The 21918-nt window shown below is 66.5% G+C and overlaps 1 protein-coding gene across 9 annotated transcripts in view; it reads left to right on the top strand.

Annotated features, from left to right (window-relative positions):
• BAHCC1 (BAH domain and coiled-coil containing 1) overlaps positions 1–21918 on the top strand; it is an 89835-nt gene that overhangs the window by 30580 nt on the left and 37337 nt on the right. For 7 of the 9 annotated variants that reach the window (XM_044984024.1, XM_044984023.1, XM_044984021.1 and 4 more), the window contains one exon: positions 15394–15573. In XM_044984024.1, coding sequence (XP_044839959.1) covers positions 15394–15573 — 180 coding nt within the window. The remainder of the gene's footprint in view (positions 1–15393; positions 15574–21918) is intronic. The other 2 variants (XM_044984020.1, XM_044984025.1) reach the window with 1 other exon arrangement.

Raw genomic sequence — 21918 nt, 5'->3', positions numbered from 1 at the left:
CCATGGTGGGGACTGAGCGGGTGGCCACCCGGGGTCACTGGAGAGCACCGTGAGGGCCGGCACCCTGTGCCATGGCTGATGGGTGGAGTGTTCTGCCCGCCCTGCCTCCTGGGTGCGGCCCCTGCCCGCTCTGGCTGCAGCGGGCACGGTGGGGTCAGGGCTGTCGGAGGCGAGGTGGGGAGAGCAGCGCCATCCGCCCAGAGCCCACAACCTGGCCCCAGCGCCAGTTCACGAGCTGTGTGACGCTCCTCCCCTTGCAGCACAGTCCAGCGCCTGCGGGGCCGTTCCCTCCTGGCGCCTAGAGCCTGGGAAGAACCTGCTCTCCTGGCCCGTCGTGCACAGCCCCCAGCTGGCTGGGAGCACGTGCTGCTGCTGCTGTGCTGGGGCCGGACAAACGTTCACTGGTACTGGTTACGCAAGGCTTTGTTTCTATAGGGCTTTGAGCAGTGGCTCTCAAAGCACTTTATGGAGCTGGGGGTGGGCGGGGGTGGGCGGAGTTGGTGCTCTTAGCCTCCTGTTTGGGTGGCTGGAAACTGAGGCACGGAGTAGGGCCATGGCTGCCCGAGGGCACACCAGAGCCGGGAGCAGAACCCACGAGTCCTGACTCCAAGCCTGCTCTGTGCCGGTGTAACGGGCTGGAGGTTTGGAGAGATCCAGGGTCTGGAAGGCAGGTCCCACTGAGTGCTCGGAGCTAGGCCAAGCCTCGGTCGTCCCTCGCACCATTGCCCCAGTGAAAATACTGCGGCACCTGCCCCATGCTGGGGACAAAACTGAACAGCCTTGGCCGGCAGTTTCTCCCCCCGTCCCTGCCACGCAGCCAGCTCCACCTCTTCCATGTTAGCTGCCGTTTATTTCCAGTCACAAACTGCCCCTGTCTCTCCCCAGTACCGCTCCCAACTTTTCATTTTATTGTTATTATTATTTTGCTATAAATTAAGAAGCATAATCAATATTTAGAGAAGCTGGGATGGATTTATTCGATTTGCATAAACGGATGGAGTGGCAGTTTAGCCGATATTTCAGCATGTCAGGGAGCTTTATGGGACAAATTGATTGATGAGGAAGATGGGGAAAGATTAGATTGGAAGGGGCAGGTTTCTGATACTTGTGAGGACCAGCCAGGGTGGGAGGGGGGGCTGCACATTGGTGGGGGGGGTTTGCAATGCTACTTGGGTGCTAATTTGCATCCCTCGGCTTTCCGTTCTGGTTAGGGAACCTGCTAAACGGCTTGCAAATGAACAGACAGATTGCTGGGTTCGTCGGAGCCATTTTCACACATTTTCAGGGCCAAAACTTTAACAAAACGGTCTCCATAAAATGTAACATTGTCAACTTGGAACACCAGCTCCTGCCTTCGGTGGCAGGCGTCTCCCCCGGCTCTGCCTTTCTCGGGTGTTTTCTTTTGCCGTGGAAGAGGAATTAATTGCGTTTTCTTTGTTTGTTTTTCCCTATTTGCAATGTAATCTACCAGTGTTTTACTGGTAACAATATATCTCTAGACTATAGCATTTTAACAGCAAACTGAACCTCCAATATTTTCTGTGAGAGCATCTTCTCGTTAGAGTAACACTGGGTGCACCAGCTGCCTGTGTGGGAAATAAGCTGTATTATCCCTGAAATATGGGGAAACTGAGGCACAGAGCAGGGCTGTGGCTTACTGAGGCCCACTGCGGGAGTTAGTGTTAGAGCCCAGATTAGAACTCAGTGACCTGGGTATCAGTAAACGAGGATCGACCAGGGGAGAGGTGGCCCCCAGGTGCTCCTGGCTCGCAGGTAGCCCGTCTCCCTCTGTCTCCTGCCTCTGGCACGTCAGGATCAGTAGCCTGCGTGTGAGGGTGGCAGCCGTAAAGGAGGAACGGATATTGGGTTGCAGGGGCAGGCGAGAGGTCGCACTGGCAGATTTCAAGAGAATAGTGGGAGTCGGATGGAAAAGTGCTGTTTCATCCTCCCCCTTCCCTCCACTGTCTCCAGATTCCCTGTGCTCCTTACACGTGGGGCAGCCCCTTGCTCGGATTAGTGCGAAATCCTGCGTGTGAGCAATGTGGAGTGGCTGCCCTGCGGCTGCAGGGAAGGACCCCGCCGCAGCTGGAGTCTCCTGCAGGAATAACGTCTGTGCGCCCCTCGGCTTGTCCCCTGCTGCAGCCCAGCTTTGAGCTTGGGCAGGGAGAGAGCGGGGGTCGTCCCGCCCGTCATCCTGGGCAGGCAGCACGGTCCCCTCCAGGGCCTTGAGCTGGTTCGAAAGGGCCCCCTCCATGCAGGTCCTACTGCATCCCTGTGCAGAGCCCAGCCAGCACAGGCCCTGTCAGTTATTTCCCCTTTAAAAGCTGGAGGAAGCCCAGGCCAGGTGTCTCTGACACGCTGCTTCTCGGCACGGGGCCAGGAGCGCGGGGGCCCTGGGAGCTTCCAGATGCTGCCTAATTTCAGTCTGAAAAGTATTTCCAGCCCTCCCCATGGCGAAGAGAGCCCTGAAAAGCCACAAAGTGAATGCAAGCAACACAGCGATCGATGGCTGCCTGTGTCTGCAGAGAGCCTGACACCAGGGCTCGGGGAGGTGTGAACGGCCCCAGGCACTGATTGGCTGGAACCGGAGCGTGAGCATTTAACTCTGGTGCTGTATGCGGCGTTGGTGCAGCTGGGCTGGTCCCAGGGGAGGAGAGAGACGAAGTGGGGGGCGGTATTAGCTTTTGTTGGACCCACTGCTGGTGGTGAGAGAGAGACTCGCTTTCCAGCTTCGCCAGGGCCTGGAGAGCTTGTCTCGCTCACCAGCAGAAATTGGCCCAATAAGAGAGATTCCTTGTCTGGCATTGTTAACTACTCCCTTGTGTCCTGCCCTCCTGCCCAGCCGTCCCGCTTGGCCAGGCCAGTTGTGTGGTATGAAAACCAGGGGCGCATTGGGGAGCAGGGGATGGTGCACATCAACTGGACTCCATCTCTGCCCCAGAGCCGGGCCCCAGCGCATGGGGACAGCTGTGACGAGGACAGTGGGGCCCACGTGGGCTGCCTTCTCCCCCCCAGAGCTAGCGTCTGTGTTAGCATGGGGCCCAGGAGCCCCAGCACAGAGCAGGACCCCGCTGTGCAAGGCGCTGTACAAGCCCAGGGCGGAGTCGGTCCCTGCCCCAGCGAGCTGACGTGCTGGGGGCAGGCGAGGGAGCCCAAGGAGACAGTAGGGCAGAGCTGGCGGTGTCACGGGCAGTGCCAGCCAGCACCCTGTGGCCGTGGGTTCTGTGGGCGTGGTGGCACCCGGGAGTTCTCCGGGGGGACCTGAGGGAGGACAGCAAGGCTAGGGGGAGCCCCTGGGGGCTGCCTGGCCAAGGGGAGTCAGCCTCCTCCGCCTATGGAAGCTTTCTCCAGCCGGCCAAGGCCCCGCTCCCGCAGCAGGGAGTGAGGCCATCCGAGCCCGGCCAGCAGCCTGCCCCAGCGGAAGGGAACGTTCCCTCCCCTGTGGGGCTGGGAGCTGCTCTGGCTGGGGGCGACAGGGCGCTAGAGTCGGGTGGGGGACCGCTGCGCACCAGGGGGTCGGGCCTGTGCTGGGGGCAGAAGGTGGGAGGTATTGCTGGGGCGGGGGGTGGGTGGCAAGGAGGGTCGAGGCGCAGGGCCTGTGCCTTGGCTGGTGCTGGGGAGGGGATGGTATCATGGCCAGGGTTCCCCCTGCCGGCTCCCCCCGGCCCGCGGTGCAGGGGCAGGATGGAAGGGCCGTGGGGCGGATGCTCTCCAGGAGGACGGGCTGGTAGGGGCCAGCTCCCCAGGGTGAGTGGCTTTGGGGGCGAACGGGAGTGCGTTCCCGGGGGGGGGGTGTTTCTAAGGTAGGAGGGGGAACCGCCAGGCCGCACGCTGGGCCTTGTCTTGAAGACTCTTGCTGTGACTGGGAGGAATCTGCAGTGCACCCGGCGAAATGGCACGCAGGCGTTTGGCCAGTGTACGCGGATCCAGAGAGCGTTTCTAGCCCAGTGCGGATAATTACCCGGCGTTCAGGCCAGCTGAAGGCTCTTTACTTTTGTGTTTGCGCCCTGCTCTCTCCTCCCGCTGCCTTCTGGCTGGGCCGTGGGTTTACCGGGGAATCCAGAGCCTGGGGCATCAGCAAAGGAGGCAGGGCCTGGTGGGAGGAAGTAATGCGGGAATAATCCGTGTTGTGTCAACATGTGTTCATATGCACATGCCTGTTGGGCTGAGGTTAGCACGTGTTCACACGTGCATAGACCCACACGTTAGCACCAGGACTGCGCCGGTCACACACATCAGTGTTATGCCAGTGCATGTTCGTATGTTCTCACACACCTCAGTATCCGAGTGCACACAGGCACATCAGTGTCCTGCCAGTATGTTTGTACCTACGCGTGTGCACAGATGTATCAGTATCACACCCGAGCACGTCGGGGGTGGCGATCCCAGGGGTGCACGCAGCACCCAGGGCAGGATTTGGGGTGGGCAGAGCGTGAGGGGCTGAGAGCACTGGCCAGCGTTGGACAGGGCGGCCCAGGAGAGAACACGGGCTGCTCCCTGTCGGCTCCGGGGACCCCGGCCCTGCTCCCAATGTTCTAAACCTGAAACAGACAAAGGAATAACTTGCTGCTCCCCCCGCTTCCCTGCTGGGGTTTGAGTCACGCTCTGGGGCAGCGACACGCTGTCCCCGGCAGGGAGGACCCGGCCAACAGCTCGCGCGTGGGACTGGGAGCCAGAAATTGCCAAGGCCTAATCCGGGCTGTGCCACTGGGTGGTGGGGCCTCCTTGGGCAAGTCCCTGCCCTACCTTTTACCTCGGTTTCCCTTTCCTGTTGCAGGGAGTTAGGGACGCCAGCCCCGGTCAGGAGCCTGCAGGTGGAGGAGCTGCTTGCAAAAGGCTGTGCTAAGCAGTATCAGCAAGAAACTAATCAACTCTTCCTCCCCGATGCATGATGGGGGGCGGCCTCCCAGCCGCCTGTGTTCCTCATGGTGCTACAGCCTCTGCCCTGGTGCGAGCTGAGACCCCGGGGCAGCGAAGGAGCCTGTGTGGAGGAGGGGCTGTGGCCTTGCCATCTGGCTAGTGAGGCCTGTGGGTCGGCTCCCGGCGCCCAGCCAGCTCCCAGCCTGCCTTGCCTGTAGAAGGGAGTGAACCAGCTCCCTCCAGCAGGGATTTCTGGGGAGCCCCGGGGGTGGTGGGCACTAGGGAGAGCCTGTTGCTGCTCGTCTCCTGCCTGGGGGGCTGGCCCGCCCTTGTGCTCTGCTCCCGTGACTCTTTCCCCATCAGCCACCCGAGCCAGGGGGCAGGGGGCTGCTCCCCCGGCCGCCCCGCACTGCGAACGCCTCCCCACAGGGGTGCTGGCCTCATGCGGTGTCTGCTCCCCTGGTGGACGCCGCTCTCAGGCAGGGAGGGGCGAAAGCTGCCGAGGGGGGTCAGCGAGGCTGGAGCTGCCCCGTGTCTGACCTGCACGGGGGGAGGGGGGGATGGTGCCAGGGAGGGACGGGGGCGTGTGGGACGAAGTGGGGACCCGGGGTTGGTATTTACGAGCGCAGGGGCGGGCTCTGCCTGGAGGGGAAGGTTATTTCGGAGCTGGGCTCTGTGCCCCCTTCCTTTCCTGGCAGCGCTCGTCTGGCTCCTATCGCTTCGCTGGAACTCAGAGGCTCTCAGCCACTGGCCAGAAACCTGCTCAGTCGCAAAACAGATGTTGCCTCCATATTTCCCGTGTGGCCCCTGGAGTCTGCGGCCAGGGCGAGGCCTCCCCAGCGAGGGGGTTTGGAGGAGAGGCCAAGCCCTGACCCGCAGTCCCAGCCCAGCTGAATGGACGAGCGGAACTTTCCATCCGCCCAGCGCGTTTGTGTGAGTGTGAGAATTCGGTGCTCTCGAAAGGGAGGAGATAACCCTACGGAGGATGCAGGAAGGCATGGTGCAAACTTCCCCAGGCCACCGCCCTGCCTGTGCCCCTCACTCCCGACCCGTAGCCCCCTGCTTTGCCAGCCCTGGGCTCCCCAGCTCTGCCGGTGCCCCTCACTCCTGACCCGCAGCCCCCTGCTAGCCCAGCCCTGGGCTCCCCAGCTCTGCCGGTGCCCCTCACTCCCGACCCGCAGCCCCCTGCTAGCCCAGCCCTGGGCTCCCCAGCTCTGCCGGTGCCCCTCACTCCCGACCCGCAGCCCCCTGCTTTGCCAGCCCTGGGCTCCCCAGCTCTGCCGGTGCCCCTCACTCCTGACCCGCAGCCCCCTGCTAGCCCAGCCCTGGGCTCCCCAGCTCTGCCGGTGCCCCTCACTCCCGACCCGCAGCCCCCTGCTTTGTCAGCCCTGGGCTCCCCAGTTCTGCCGGTGCCCCTTAGTGCTGTTCCATTTCTCAGGCCCAGGCTCAGAGGCGCTGGTCGGTCGTGTTTACAGTGTTGGGGGGCTGTGCTGAGAGCTGCCGGGCTCACTTCACGTGAGGGTCTGCCAAGCGAAAAGCCCCCAAGCCTCCCCCAGGGCTTCCCAGCCCCCGCCCCTCCCCCACATTCTTGGCAGGTGAGGAGAATGAGTCTAAACTTGCTTCCCAAGGTTTTGTTTTAACCCTTTCCTGCACCCAGAGTTTCATGTGTTTCCTCTAAAAAGTTCTGAAGTCAATTTGTGTGTGTGTGTGTGTGTGTGTGTACATGTATGTGTGAGAACGTGTGTATGTGCGTGTGTATGTGCATGTGTACACGTGCGTGTGAGAATGAGACTGTGAACGTGTGAGAACTTGTGCATGTGTATGTGTACACATGTGCATGTGAGAATGCGTGCGTGTGTATGTGCAGGTGTACATGTGTGCACACACGTGTGAGTGTGTATGTGCGTGAGAATGTGAGAATGAACATGTGTGTATGTGCATGTGTACACATGTGTGAGAACGTGTGCGTGTGTGAATGACCCAGTGCCCCAGCGTCCCCGGGGGGAGTCTCATGGGGAGGACTCAGGAAGGTTTGTGGCCTGGAGCATGAATCTCCGGAGATGCAGGAGGCCGTCGGTGCTGCCTTGTGCCCCAGGAACGGCCCTGCCCAAGTCAGGGCCCTTGAGCAGGAGGCGGTGGCGGTGGCGGTGGCCTGCTCTGCTCGTGCTGTATGTGGGGATGGGGGGGAGGCGCTCGGTCAGTCCCGGGGGAGTTGAGTTTTCCTCATGCCAGTGGTTCTGCTCCAGTTCTGCTGTGGCTCCAGCGTGGCTAGTGCCCAAGCCAAGTGGCGCAGAGCGGCTGGCCAGGCTCGGGGGTAGGAGCAGGGTCTGCCTGCCGCTGAGTCTCCCTTTTGCCCCGTTCCCTGGGGCTCGGGCCCGCGTAGCCAGGACCCCAGCAGGCCTGGGGGGAGGCTAGGCAGTGTATGCCGTGCCATGGGGGTGGGGTGGAGAGGGCCCCCCATGATATCGCTGGTGTCACAAGGGTGGATAAAAGGGTGGGGGCACTGGGTGCTGCTCAGTCCAACTTGTGGACTCTCACTAGCCCCTGGGGGAGACCTTCTCCACTGCAGGGGCAGGGAGTGTGTTCGGATCAATTCTTTGGGGGCAAGCGGGGGGATCTCGTCACGGCGGGGGGTGGGGGTGGGGCCCTCCGAGGAAGCCTCTCTTGAGTTGTGCTGGATCAAGGTCAACTCATGGGTGCCGATGGCTTGTGACCGCGTGTGCAGGGTTGGGAGCTGCTCCATCGGCTACCCCGAATTCAAATCCAGCCTCTTCTCTCAAGGGAAAGTGACTCGGTCTAGCCCCCGTTCTCCCCATCAAAAAACTAACTCATTCCTAGTGACTTTGGTGCAATGGAGAATCAGGGGGCTGTGGGCCAGGAGTGAGGGGCACCGGCTGAGCTGGAGAGAGGGGGGAAGGGCTGGTCTAGCAGGGGGCTGCGGGTCGGGATTGAGGGGCACCGGCAGAGCTGGGGGGCAGGAGCCCTGGGCTGGGCTAGCAGGGGGCTGCGGGTCGGGGTTGAGGGGCACCAGCAGAGCTGGAGTGGGGGGAGCCCAGGGCTGGGCTAGCAGGGGGCTGTGGGTCGGGGTTGAGGGGCACCGGCAGAGCTGGAGTGGGGGGAGCTCAGGGCTGGGCTAGCAGGGGGCTGCGGGTCGGGGTTGAGGGGCACCAGCAGAGCTGGAGTGGGGGAAGTCCAGGGCTGAGCTAGCAGGGGCTGTGGGTCGGGGTTGAGGGGCACCGGCAGAGCTGGAGGAGGGGAGTCCAGGGCTGGGCTAGCAGGGGGCTGCGGGTCGGGATTGAGGGGCACCGGCAGAGCTGGGGGGCAGGAGCCCTGGGCTGGGCTAGCAGGGGGCTGCGGGTCGGGGTTGAGGGGCACCGGCAGAGCTGGAGTGGGGGGAGCTCAGGGCTGGGCTAGCAGGGGGCTGCGGGTCGGGGTTGAGGGGCACCGGCAGAGCTGGAGTGGGGGGAGTCCAGGGCTGGGCTAGCAGGGGGCTGCGGGTCAGGGTTGAGGGGCACCGGCAGAGCTGGAGTGGGGGGAGTGTGGGTCGGGGTTGAGGGGCACCGGCAGAGCTGGAGTGGGGGGAGTCCAGGGCTGGGCTAGCAGGGGGCTGCGGGTCGGGGTTGAGGGGCACCGGCAGAGCTGGAGTGGGGGGAGTCCAGGGCTGGGCTAGCAGGGGGCTGTGGGTCGGGGTTGAGAGGCACCGGCAGAGCTGGAGTGGGGGGAGTCCAGGGCTGGGCTAGCAGGGGGCTGCGGGTCAGGGTTGAGGGGCACCGGCAGAGCTGGGGGGTAGCTGGGGAGGTGCTTTGGCTCTGGCGAGTGCTGTTTCCATGAGCGCATGGGTCCCTCACCCTGTCAGCCCCCTGCTCCCCCCGGGGCAGGTCCGGCACTTGCCCGGTGGCCCCTGGACATGCTGGTGGTGGGTGGCCTCAGTGGCCAGCCCTGTGCAGTCAGTAGCCACGCAGGGGTGTGGCCGTGCCCCTGCCCTGCAGGAGCCCCCGAGGGCCAGTGTAGCTGCGCTGTGGATCCAGTGAGAACCAGAGCTGGAGCCAGGCCCCGGCTGTGGGAAGGACACACCCTGCCCCTGCTCTGGGCCTTTCCCCTAAGGAGCCAGGATACCCCAGCCGGCTGCAATCTGGTGCTGGGATGGGAGCTCGTCAGCCAGCAGCGTGTGGGGGGCAGGGGTCTGGGACACCCTGCCCCCTGCCCGGCTGCTGCCCCTGCCCGGCTGCTGCCCCTGCCCGGCTGGTGAGATGTGTGAGATGCCGCGCCCGGGGCTCCCTCCCCACCCCCGCCCGGGGCCGCCCCTGGGGCTCCCTCCCTCCCCCGCCCGGGGGCCGCGCCCGGGGCTCCCTCCCCTCCCCCAGCCCGGGGCCGCGCCCGGGGCTCCCTCCCCACCCCCGCCCGGGGCCGCCCCCGGGGCTCCCTCCCCACCCCCGCCCGGGGCCGCGCCCGGGGCTCCCTCCCCACCCCCGCCCGGGGGCCACGCCCGGGGCCCCCTCCCCTCCCCCGCCCGGGGGCCGCCCCCGGGGCTCCCTCCCCCCCCTGCCCGGGGCCGCGCCTGGGGCCCCCCCCCCCCCGCCCGGGGCCGGCCCTGGGGCTCCCTCCCCCCCCGCCCGGGGCCGCGCCCGGGGCTCCCTCCCCTCCCCCGCCCGGGGGCCGCCCCCGGGGCTCCCTCCCCCCCCTGCCCGGGGCCGCGCCTGGGGCTCCCTCCCCCCCGCCCGGGGCCGCGCCTGGGGCTCCCTCTGGCGGTTCCGGTTTCGTTGCTGGGTTTGTAGTTTTGCGCTGCGGAGCAGGGCCGGGGGCTGGAATGAGGGAAACGTGCGTCTCCTCAGCACTTGGCAGGGCTGTGGGAGCAGAGGGCTCTGGCGGGGAGGCGGGAGCGGGGGGATGGCTTGGGAGTGTGTGAAAGGAGGGGGGTGGGAACCTGGCCGCAGGGCTCGGCAGCCAGACCCAGAGCCTGGGGAGCAGAGCCGGTGCCAGCGGCCTGTGAGTCAGCTGGTCGGAAATGTGGGGGGAGTGTGAGAGCAGCCGGGGGGGGCCTGTTCTCAGGGAGCGCAGAGCCTGGGTCGCTTTGCCGCCTGCTTCCCAGCTTCCAGAACAGGCTGGGCCTGGACCCTCGCCCTGCCCTGCCGAGCACATGGCAGCTCTGGCCCCGCTGCCCGGCCCCGATGCTCCCTGGGGGAGGCTGGGTAAAGTCCCCCCCCCCCACACTGAGGAGCTAGACTGGGGGGAAAGTTAGACTCTGAACCTGGCTCAGCCAATCAGATTGCTCCGTTAGAGAACCGTGTTCACCCCGAGGGCGCGGCTCAGGGCATGGGGCGTCCCGGGGCGCCGGGGTGGGGCAGCTTGGCCACGAGCCTTGGCCAGAGCGTGATCGTCGGCCCCTGTCCCGGGGTCCCCGGGCGCTGCTCTGGAGCTGCTCCCCACCAAGCCAGGCAGGACTCGGGGAGCCTCCTCTCCCTCGGAGCAGCCTGTCTGCAGGGCGAGACGCTCCCACGGCTTCACCTCCTGGGTCCCTCCTCGGAGCATTCAGCCTCCCCTGCCCCTCCGTGCGCTTCCCCCAGCGAGTCCCCCCGGCGGGGTCCTGGGGAGGCCACAGGGTCCTGCCCCCCACGTCGCAGTCAGACGTGACTCTCCGCCAGCCGGGGACACAGAGGGTTATTAGACGACAGGAGCACGGGCTAAAACAGAGCTGGTAGGTGCAGGAAACAGGACCCCTCGGCCGGGTCCGTCTTGGGGAGGGAGGAAGAGCAGAGCCCCGTCTGGGCCCTCCCTCCATTTTCCCAGCCAGCTCCAAACTGAAACTCCCTCCAGCAGCCCCCCCCCCCAGCCTTTGTCCAGTTTCCCAGGCAAAGGTGTCACCTGGCCCCAACCCGACGCCACACCCGCCCGGGACGCCACACCCCCCCGTAACCTCCCCCCGGGACGCCACACCCCCGTCACCCTCCCCCCAGGACGCCACCCCCCCGTCACCCTCCCCCTGGGACGCCACACCCCCCCGTCACCCTCCCCCCGGGTGCCACCCCCCCATCACCCTCCCCCCGGATGCCACCCCCCCATCACCTCCCCCGCTGGGACGCCACACCCCCCTGTCACCTCCCCACCTGGGACACCACACCCCCTGTCACCCTCCTCCCGGGGACGCCACCCCCCCTCACCTCCCCCTCGGGACGCCACCCCCCGTCACCTCTCCCCCCGGGATGCCACCCCCCTGTCACCTCCCGCTCGGGACGCCACCCCCCGTCACCTCTCCCCCCCGGGACGCCATACCCCCCTGTCACCCTCCCCCGGGATGCCCACACTCCCCTGTCACCTCCCCCCCGGGACGCCACCCCCCTGTCACCTCTCCCCCCTCGGGACACCACCCCCCTGTCACCCTCCCCCAGGATGCCCACACCCCCGTCACCCCGCCCCCAGGACACCACACACCCCCGTCACCTCCCCACCCCAGGATGCCACACCCCGCTCTCACCCTGCCCAGGGGACGCCACACTCCCCTGTTACCCTTCCCCCAGGACGCCACCCCCCTGTCACCTCCCCCTCGGGACACCTCCCCCCATACCGCCTCCAGGATGCCACACTCCCCCTCACCCCGTCCCGGGACACCGCACCCCCTTCTCATTCCCCCTCCCCCCCAGACACCACACTCCCCTCTCACCCTGCCCGGGACGCCACACCCCCTCTCATCTCCCCCCCCGATGCCACACCCCCTTTCATTCCCCCTCCCCCCCGGGAAACCCCCCCACCCCTTCCGGGATGCCACACAGCCCTCTCACCCTCCCCAGGACGCCACACCAACCTCTCCTCCTGCCCCCCTCTGCTCCCACCCCAGGACGCCACACCAACCTCTCCTCCTGCCCCCCTCTGCTCCCACCCCAGGACACCCACATCCCTCCTCTCCTCCTGCCTGGGACATCCTACTCCCCTTCACCCCCCATCTCTGGGACACGCCCCCCCCCCCGTGTGAGCTCCCAGGCTGAATGGGGTACATGGCAGGGTGGGATGGCAGTGCCCGCCTGGCACCTGCTCTGGACAGGGGGCACATCTGGCTCTGGGGGGCCAGGCTGGCACCTCTCCCCCGAGTGCAGAGCACTCCCCCTCCCCTCGGTGACTCAGTGGTTCCTGGGTTTGGAATCCAGCCCCTCGCTGCCTCTCCCGAGCTGTCTGCTTGCCCGGGCCCTATAATGCGGCCTGGCTCCTGGCTGGAGCCGCGTTCGCATGGAAACACTTTGCCTCATCGCATCTGATTTAAATCAAGCTGAGAGTGCGTCTAACCAGGCTGGGCTTTCCGGGGCCCGGGGGGCTTGCCTAGCACTGGGGGAGGGACGGGGCAGACGTTGGGGTGAGCGCTGGCCGGCAGCGTGTGTTCGGGGGCGGTTTGCCAGGGCTCAGTGAGTGCTGGGGGGGGGCTGTTTGTGGGGAGGGCTGGGGGGCCGAGCATGGGAGAGACTGGTCATTGGGACCGTCCTCCGGCTTCAGCCCTGAGGAGCCGTGGTTGGGGCTTTGCTGGGACAGGCTGGGGGGCAGGGCCTGCCGACAGGGGTGACATGGAGAGAGGTTTGCAGAGAGGTGAGGAGTGAAAGGGAGGGTGAGGCAGAGACCCCAGGCAGGGAGCATCAGCCGAGCTCCATCTCTTCATTAGCTGAGATCTCCTCTCCCATGGGCTGTCTCCCCCACTCCCACGTCCTGGCTTCCAGCCCCCGAGCCTAGCCCCTTGGCCCCCCTCCCACGGGGTGCTCCTCTCCCTTCGCTGCACTGAGCGTGGGGCTGGGCCGGGGAAAGAGGGAGCGAACGCCAGAGTCTCTGGCCCCAAATGGAGCAGGAAGAGTCATTGTCTGGCTCTGGGACGCCCCGGGGATGGGAAATGGTTTGGCGGGCGCAGCGGGGTCCCAGCCGGAGCCAGGGGCCGCCTGCCACTCCGGGGCGGTTTGGGTGCAAATCAGGAGCCAGTGACAATTAATTATAAAAGGCCGGGAGTTTGGAAACACCCCACCCCTGCCGGCTGCTTCCCCGGCCCAGCCAACCCCTGCGTGAACCCACGGCTATGGGCAGGAGCCCTGGCTAACAGAGGCGAGCAGGCCGGGGACTGCGGGGCGTTGGTGTAGCTGGATGTGGGGGGCAGGGGAGGAGGGAGATTTCCGGGGTGGGGGGAATCCCGAGGGGAGCAGCGGGGCTTCGGGACGGAGGACCCCAGGAGGTTATTTCCAGCTGGTTTTGCTCTGTTCTGGGCCTAGCTGCGGGTGCCCCAAGAGATGCCCAAATGCGCCAAGTTGGCACGTGGGCTGGGGGGTGGAGAGCAGGGAGCTGAGCCCAGCCCTGCCAGCTGGGGACAGAGGGTTGAGCTGGGAGTGGCCATAGGGGGCAGCTGCCTGTGAGGTCCCTGGGACTGGTGAGTGCCAAGGGCTTGGGGGCGCCAGCCCCTTCTCCACCCGCATGGCTGGCCCCTGCCAGGCAGAGGGGCGGCTCCCAGGGTTCGAGGCAGAGCCAGGCTGGCTGCAGGCACAGGGGGGCCTGTCTTTGCCATCCCAGCCCTGCCTCATTGCAGCTGTGGGCGGGCGCTCCTTGGCCACGCGGGTCCATGGGTGCCGAACCCTGCTCCGGGGGCCAGGGGCTGTGAGGTCGGGGGTGTGGGCCCTGCCTTGAGGCCACCGCCTGCCCCACGGTTGCCACCGCAGGCTCAGGGGTCCTGGGCTCCCAGCTCCTTAGCTTGGGGTCTGGCCTCCCCTCGTTCCCAGGCCCCCCTGCTCCGCTGGGAATCCCCCATCACTGCGTGTGTTCTCAGAGCCGCAGCCTGGAAAATCCTTCCCCGCCTTGGAGCCGGGCCCTGGCGTCCCAGCCCCGCTGGCTGCTCGGCTCCCCCGGAGACACGCACTGAGCCGTGGTCCGGGCACCCGCCCCCGGCCCAGCTGCTGGGCGCGGCCTCGCCCCGCCTGCTCTGCGGTGCCCAGCCCCAGCCCCTGGCTCTGCGAACGGGAAGGCCGGGGCGAGTGTAACCACATCCCGACACTCATCCCCGAGGCATCCCGGGGATTAGCTCAGGAGCGTGGGCCGGCTTAGAGAGCAGAGCTCACTTCCTCCCCGTGTGGGCGTCCGGCCAGGCCCCGCTCGGCTCCCCATCGGGGAACGACCCGCTCCTCGGCCGCGCCCCCGGCTGCGAACACATGTGCTGGGGCGGGGAGAGGGCCGGGGCCAGCCCGCCCGGCCCTTGGCTACTGGCTGCGATGTCTCCAACACGATCTCACAGGCCGGTCTTCCACGCTCACCTCCCCCCCCGAGCCTGCCCCTCTCCCGCAGGCCGATCCGGGTGAGCCCCGGGCCTGGGGCGAGTGGTCTCTGCTGGGGCTGCCAGCCCCCGGCCAGGCCTTGGTCGGCGTGTGCTGCCTGCCGTAGGGTGGGTGTGTCTGAGCTCGGGGGTCACTGCGCCTGCTCCCTGCCCCACCCCAGCGGCACCTGGTGTCTCAGGCTGGGGGCCAGTGGGGCTGGACACCTGCTCTGCCCGGGGGCGCTGCCCGCTCCTAATCCAGAGCCGGAGCGGCCTGGACGGGGCTGCACTCCTGTGCGCACAGGCTGCCCCGTGGCCCACGCGCTCGCTCGCTCGCACGCACCTACGCAGCCGTTCCTCCTCGTGCGCTGGGCCCAGCCCACGGCGGTGCCAGCGCTGCCTGCGGGGCCCGGGGGCAGCCGACGTGCGGGGGGGGCGAAGGGGGGCGCCGAGCTGCCCTTCGGATCTCGTGGCAGCGTGAGCAGGGCCTGCTCAGGGATGTTCGCTGTGTGTGGCCAGGAGGCTGGGCCCTCACACCGCTTGGCAGCGGCCTGGGGAGCGAGGTGGGGGTGGGGGTGGGGGGGGCTGTACCGAGCGAAGGGGGCAGCGCTCCCTGGGCTGCCCTCCGTGATGACACGCGTGTGCGGCTCCTTGGCTGGGGGAGGGGAGCTGTGCTGGGCGGGGCACCATGGAGGGAGTCCTGCTGGGGCTGCCTGGGGGAGATGTCCCTGGAGACCAACGGCTCCGTGGTCCTGCTGAGGGGAGACCGAGCTGCCTGCTCCCCCCGATCAGAGCGAGCAGCGGGTGCCCGCTGCCACATGGGGGCGCGCAGAGAGGCACTGTCGGCTCCCAGCCATGTGCACGCGCCGGAACGGCCAGATGCATGCAGCCCCCCAAGTGCCCACAGACAAAACACACGTGTGCCCTGCACGCCTGTGCCAACAGACGGGCAGCCCTGGTGCACATGCCCAAACACCTCCGCAGGCACCTCCGTGTCCGCCGCGTGAGAGATGAGCCCTTGCCCCGGGCTCAGATTTCCCTACGTTTCCCCGATGGCCCAGCGGCTCCGCACGGCCACCCCACAGGGACATCATGGAGCCGAGGGTGAACTTCCCACCAGACGTGGGTGTGAGTGGGTGTGTGCACGCCCGGGCACGTGGGCACTCATTTCGTGGGGGAGTGTGAACGGGGCTCAGAGCACATGGGTGCCCGGGTGCTGCTGTGTGGGTGCCCATGCGGGTGGAACTGATGGTCCTTTGTTGTGTTCACAGCAGGGAGTGGATTGATGGGGAACACGCCTGCCTCATCCTTCATGGGCAGCTTCCTCACCAGCAGCCTGGGCTCGGCCGCCCCCACGCATCCCACGGGCCCCGCCTCGTCCCCCTCGGAGCCGGCCTACCGGGGCCCACACTCCGGCACCTCCCAGATCTGGTTCTCGCACTCCCACGAAGGTAAGGGCTCGGCGACCCGGAGCGCCGCGGGTGAACTGAGGAGGGAGCGGGGCAGAGGAGACAGTGGGGACACACGGAGTCCCAGCAGCCGGCCAGCCTTGGCTCATTGCTCCTCCTGGCAGATGACGGGGATTTGGCCAGTGAACCAATGGCAGTGAGCTGTCTGCCCGCCCCCGGGCCACATGTGCCAGATGTGTCAGGTGCGGCCTGCTGCCCAGGGCCACGTGTCCCCAGACGTGCCAGGCGTGTCCCGCTGCCCAGGGCCATGTGTCCCCAGATGGCTCAGGCATGTCCCACTGCCCTAGGCCACATGTCCCCAGATGTGTCAGGTGTGGCCTGCTGCCCCAGGCCACGTGTCCCCACATACACACTCAGACGTCTCTAAGGCCTTTGTCTTCGTACCACACAACATTTTGATTAAAACACGAGAATGAGATAAAATTACCCTGGCGCACATGAAATAGATTAAAAACTGGCTAACTGGTAGATCTCAAAATGTACCTGTAAGCGGGGAATCACCATGGAGCGGGCGTCTTACTGGTGGGGTCCCGCAGGAATCAGTTCTTGGCCCTTCACTAGTTAACATCTTTATCAATGACCTGGAAGAAAACAGAAACTCATCACTGATGAATTTACCAATGACACAAACATGGGGGAGTGGGAAATAAAGCAGAGGCCACGTCACTGAGACAGAGCCAGCTGGTATCGCTTTGTAACCTGGGCACAAGCAAACGACGGGTGGTTTAATAAGGCGAATTGTAACTGTAACCATCTAGGAACAGAACCCTGGCCATGCTGCCAGACTGGGGGCTCTGCCCAGGGGAGCAGCGACTGTAAAAGATTTTTGGGGGGTGGGGTGGAATTCAGCCGAACGTGAGCTCCTGGTGCACCACTGGCCAAAAGCACCGATGGGATCGTGGGATCCACAAACGGGAATCTGGAGGAGGAGCAGAGAGGTTATTTCACTGCTGTACTGGGCACTGGTCTGACCGCTGCTGGGATCCTGTGTCCAGTCCTGGTGCCACGATTCAAGAGGGATGTGGATAAATCGGAGACGGGTCAGAGAAGAGCCACGAGAATGATCAGAGGGTTGGAAAACCTGCCTTGTAGTGACGGACTCAAGGAGCTCAGTCTATTTAGCGTAACACAGAGACGGTTCGGGGGGACTGGATCCCAGTCTGGAAGCACCGACCTGGGGAACCTTGATAACGGGCTCTTCAGTCTAGCAGAGGAAGGTCTCACTCCAGCCACCAGCTGGACGCTGAAGCTAGACACAGTCAGCCTGGGAATAAGGTGGAACATTTTTAACACTGAGGGTAACTAACCACTGGAACAATTCCCCAAGGGGCCTGGTGGATTCGCCATCACGGCAATTTTGCAATGAAGACGGGATGTTTGCTACAAGCTCTGCCCTAGGGGATTGTGTGGGGCAGGTCTCTGAGTCTGGCCTGCGTTACAGAGGAAGTCAGACGAGATGACTGCAACGGTCCCGTCTGGCCTTGGAATCTATAAATCTGTGTGACGGCTGCCCCCCCGGCTGCGCGTCCCCAGATGTGCCGGCTGCCCCCCCGGCTGCGCGTCCCCAGATGTGCCGGCTGCCCCCCCGGCTGCGCGTCCCCAGATGTGCCGGCTGCCCCCCGACTGCGCGTCCCCAGATGTGCCGGCTGCCCCCCGGCTGCGCGTCCCCAGCTGTGCCGGCGGCCCCCCGGCTGCGCGTCCCCAGATGTGCCGGCTGCCCCCCCGGCTGCGCGTCCCCAGACGTGCCGGCTGCCCCCCGGCTGCGCGTCCCCAGATGTGCCGGCTGCCCCCCGGCTGCGCGTCCCCAGATGTGCCGGCTGCCCCCAGGGTTGTGTGTCCCCAGATGTGCCGGCTGCCCCCCCAGCTGCGCATCCCCAGATGTGCCGGCTGCCCCCAGGGTCGTGTGTCCCCAGGTGTGCCAGGTATGTCTCTCTGCCCGGCTGGCTGTGTGGCCCTGCGCCTCGGCTGGGGTAGCTGTGCTTAGGAGAAGGACGAGGGTGACTTTACTGGCCCCAGCCAGGTGCTTTTGGTAGCCCCACCTCTGGTTCCCATCCCGGGGCTGAGCGCGTCCGGAGGGCGGGGTGGCGCCGAAGGAGTTAAGGCTTTGCAGGCCTGGCTCTCGGCACGGCTGGCATGTGGAGAGGTAATTGCAGTTGGCAGCGTGAGTGAGCGGTGGGCTCTGTGCCGCTGGCACCTGGCTGCGCTGTAACGCGCCGGTTCCTGCAGATCAAGTGTTGAGAGAGGCGATGAGGCAGGCAGGGCTGGGGGGCCGTGCTCCCTGCAGCCCTCTCACCCTCCCGGGGCCTGTGTGTCTCTGGCTGGGGGTTGGCGTGACGGGGCTTGGAGGGGCACCTGACTGCTCAGGACTGAAATGTGCTAGAGAGAGCCCAGTACAGCTGTGCCAGGCCACGCTTTGCCCTGCCCGACAGTGCCTGGCAGTGCCAGCTCCCACCAGGGCTTGTGTGATGTGCACAGACCCGGACTGGGCTGAGGCCAGTCCGACTCATGCCACTTGTGACCCTGGGGATGTGGAAGCTGCTTTAGCAGCTCGCTGTGCGGGGCTCCCTCCGGGGCGTGCCAGGCAGGAGGCCAGCACGGGTGCCGTGCTGCAGCGTGAGCGGGGCCTGCGCAAACCGGAACTTTGGCCAGCAGCTCCCTGGGGCGCAGACCGTCTCGGGGCGGGGGGGGGGAGGTGCCAGGAAGCAGCGCGGGGAGCAGCCGGCATAACCGACGCCAGGCCCTGAGCTGCAGGTGCCAGGGGTCTGATCTCAGCGATAAGCAGCCGGGGCTCCAGGGGAGGGGAGAGGGGCCTTGGGTGGGCAGAGGAGTCCCCTCCCCCCATCCAGAAGCAGCCCAGGGTGCAGGGGTGACCCCTCCCCTAGCCCAGCCGGAGTCACTGCCCCAGGCCCCCAGGCTATCGCCCCCTCGGGGGCTGGCGCTCGTCCCTGCCCCCCGTCGCCCGCTCATCAGCACAGAGCCTCTGTGGTTAAACCGGCGACACCCCGGCTTCCTGTGCCACTAACGGCCGGGGGGAGGGGGCTCCTGCTACCGCAGACTGGGAGGGGGGGGGCTCCTGGCTCAGCCCCCCAGCCACGCTGCTCTGCGCCATGGGGGTTGTGCTGGGGAGATTCAGCCGGCCTGGCCCCCGGGAACTGGTTCACTCACTGGTGGGAAGCAGCACCCCCAGTGCCCACCCTGGGCTGGGCCAGCCCCCAGAATCCACGTCCCATCCCGGCTCACGCCCTTACCGCAGCCTGCCCCCCCCTCCCCCGAAGAACCACTCCTCTCGGCCCCCCGCTGTACCCCACTGGAGAGCTGGCTCCCTTCGCCAGCCTCTCCCTGTGCCCCACCAGCTCCTTCGGTGCCTCTCAATCCTGATGTGCAGCCCCCTGAGCTGCCCTCCAGCTCTGCTGGTGCCCCCCACTCCTGACCCGCAGCCCCCTGCTATCCCAGCCCTGCCCCCTAACCTCTGCTGGTGCCCCCCACTCCTGACCCGCAGCCCCCTGGTATCCCAGCCCTGCCCCCTTAACCTCTGCTGGTGCCCCCCACTCCTGACCCGCAGCCCCCTGCTATCCCAGCCCTGCCCCCTAACCTCTGCTGGTGCCCCCCACTCCCGACCCGCAGCCCCCTGGTATCCCAGCCCTGCCCCGTAACCTCTGCTGGTGCCCCCCACTCCTGACCCGCAGCCCCCTGGTATCCCAGCCCTGCCCCCTAACCTCTGCTGGTGCCCCCCACTCCTGACCCGCAGCCCCCTGGTATCCCAGCCCTGCCCCCTAACCTCTGCTGGTGCCCCCCACTCCCGACCCGCAGCCCCCTGCTATCCCAGCCCTGCCCCCTAACCTCTGCTGGTGCCCCCCACTCCCGATCCGCAGCCCCCTGGTATCCCAGCCCTGCCCCCTAACCTCTGCTGGTGCCCCCCACTCCTGACCCGCAGCCCCCTGGTATCCCAGCCCTGCCCCCTAACCTCTGCTGGTGCCCCCCACTCCCGACCCGCAGCCCCCTGGTATCCCAGCCCTGCCCCCTAACCTCTGCTGATGCCCCCCACTCCTGACCCGCAGCCCACTGCTATCCCAGCCCTGCCCCCTAACCTCTGCTGGTGCCCCCCAGTCCTGACCCGCAGCCCCCTGGTATCCCAGCCCTGCCCCCTAACCTCTGCTGGTGCCCCCCACTCCCGACCCGCAGCCCCCTGGTATCCCAGCCCTGCCCCCTAACCTCTGCTGGTGCCCCCCACTCCTGACCCGCAGCCCCCTGGTATCCCAGCCCTGCCCCCTAACCTCTGCTGGTGCCCCCCACTCCTGACCCGCAGCCCCCTGGTATCCCAGCCCTGCCCCCTAAACTCTGCTGGTGCCCCCCACTCCCGATCCGCAGCCCCCTGGTATCTCAGCCCTGAGCTGCCCTCCAGCTCTGCTGGTGCCCCCCACTCCTGACCCGCAGCCCCCTGGTATCTCAGCCCTGAGCTGCCCTCCAGCTCTGCTGGTGCCCCCCACTCCTGACCCGCAGCCCCCTGGTATCCCAGCCCTGCCCCCTAAACTCTGCTGGTTCCCCCCACTCCTGACCCGCAGCCCCCTGGTATCTCAGCCCTGCCCCCTAAACTCTGCTGGTGCCCCCCACTCCCGATCCGCAGCCCCCTGGTATCCCAGCCCTGCCCCCTAACCTCTGCTGGTGCCCCCCACTCCTGACCCGCAGCCCCCTGCTATCCCAGCCCTGCCCCCTAAACTCTGCTGGTGCCCCCCACTCCCGACCCGCAGCCCCCTGGTATCTCAGCTCTGCCCCTCCAGCGCTGACGGTGCCCCTCACTCCCAACCCGCAGCCCTTTGTTGCCCTCCTCCCGGCCTGGGTTTGGTGCTGAGTCTGCGGTGTCCCCACCTGATCCCTGTCCAATGAGCTGGGTCAGCGCCGGCAAGCGAGGGAGATGCAGAGTTAAGGAGCGAGGTGGTATTGGCAGGGTGCCCTGGCACCGAGCCCGGCTGCTAGTTTGAGCTGGTGCCAGCTGGCTTCCGGCATGCCGGGGCTTGCTCAGCGCGTCGGCGGGCTGGGGGGGCAGCGCACGGCTGCCTGAGCAGGATCACGAGAGGCCTTATTGACGGGCAGCCTGGCTGAGCACCGGCGGCTAATGAAGCTGAAAGGGGCCGGGCGCGGTGTGGGGCTCATAACTCAGCCTTCCGGGAGGGTGCCTGCGCCAGGCTCGCCGGGCCCCCGGCTGCCGTCCGCCCTGTTGCGCTAGAGGGAAGTGGCGGGGGGGCTCACAGTGTCCTGGGGGCTGCGGAGAGGGGGGCGGGGAAGATGGGGCTGCGGGCATCGTGGGTAAAGCCCTGGCATCTCACCGGCTTTGTTCACCAGTGAAACAAGTCTGGCGGGTCTCAGCGTGGGGCCCATTGGGGTGGGGTGTGGTAGAGGGGTGTCGGCGGAGGGGTGCGACGGGGCTGGCATCGGTCGTTCTCTCTCGGCAGCCCCAGGCTCCCCCTTGCTGCGCAGAGGGGCAGGATGGGGCCTCTGGATCTCGGCTGAGCGCTGCATCCCAGCCCCGGCTTGTGGGAATTTCCTGCTCCGCACAGACCTGGGCCCGGGCCCAGACCCAGACCCCCCTGCTGGGCCCCACTGCGCCAGCTTCCCTGGAAGGTCCCGAGCCCTGGGCTAGAGGGGTGGGGTGTGGATGTGCCCCATGGCTGGGAGCCGGGGAGCCACCAGCAGCAGTAATGGGGAGATGATGGGCTGGCCGGGGTGTGTGCCGGATGCCCACCCCTGGCAGAGGCAGGTGGGGCTGGTGACCCCAAGGGTAAGAGTGAGTCCACAGGACACCCCATAGGAAACATCTAAAAAGGTGGGGGGAGGGGTCCAGGCCAGGGCCAGACAGACACAGGTCAGGGCCGGGCCAGAGCTCCTGCTCCGTGCTGTGTGCTGGGGGCCTGGGATGGGGACACTGAACTGCCCTGGGGGTTCCCTGCTCCCACAAATTCGGGCTCAGGACACCTCGTCCCCGTGAGGCTGCAGGCTGCATTCCCACGGGCAGTGCCCGTTGGGCAGCCTGGGCACATCCTGGCAGAGCCGGAAGCTGAGACCTCAGCGGTTCATGTCACTTGTTGGCTGGTTGGCCGGTGCTCCATTCGGACGGGAGGGGTCAGCCGCCCCGGGAGGGAGTGCAGCAAATTCACTGGGTCCAGCCCCATCAGCAGCTCCGGGTCCCTGGGGGCTGGAAGGGGGTGAGGGGCCACCTGAGCAGCAGCAGCTGCCCTGCCCCACAGCAGGCTGTGTGTGGGGCTGTCTGCATTGCGGGGGCCTGGGACGGGGGGGGTCAGTTCTTAAAGGGAAAGCAGCCTGGTCTCTGGC

This window comes from Mauremys mutica, chromosome 12, assembly GCF_020497125.1.
Source record: "Mauremys mutica isolate MM-2020 ecotype Southern chromosome 12, ASM2049712v1, whole genome shotgun sequence".
Lineage (NCBI taxonomy): Eukaryota > Metazoa > Chordata > Testudines > Geoemydidae > Mauremys > Mauremys mutica.
This window is presented reverse-complemented; position numbering and strand designations above follow the sequence as displayed.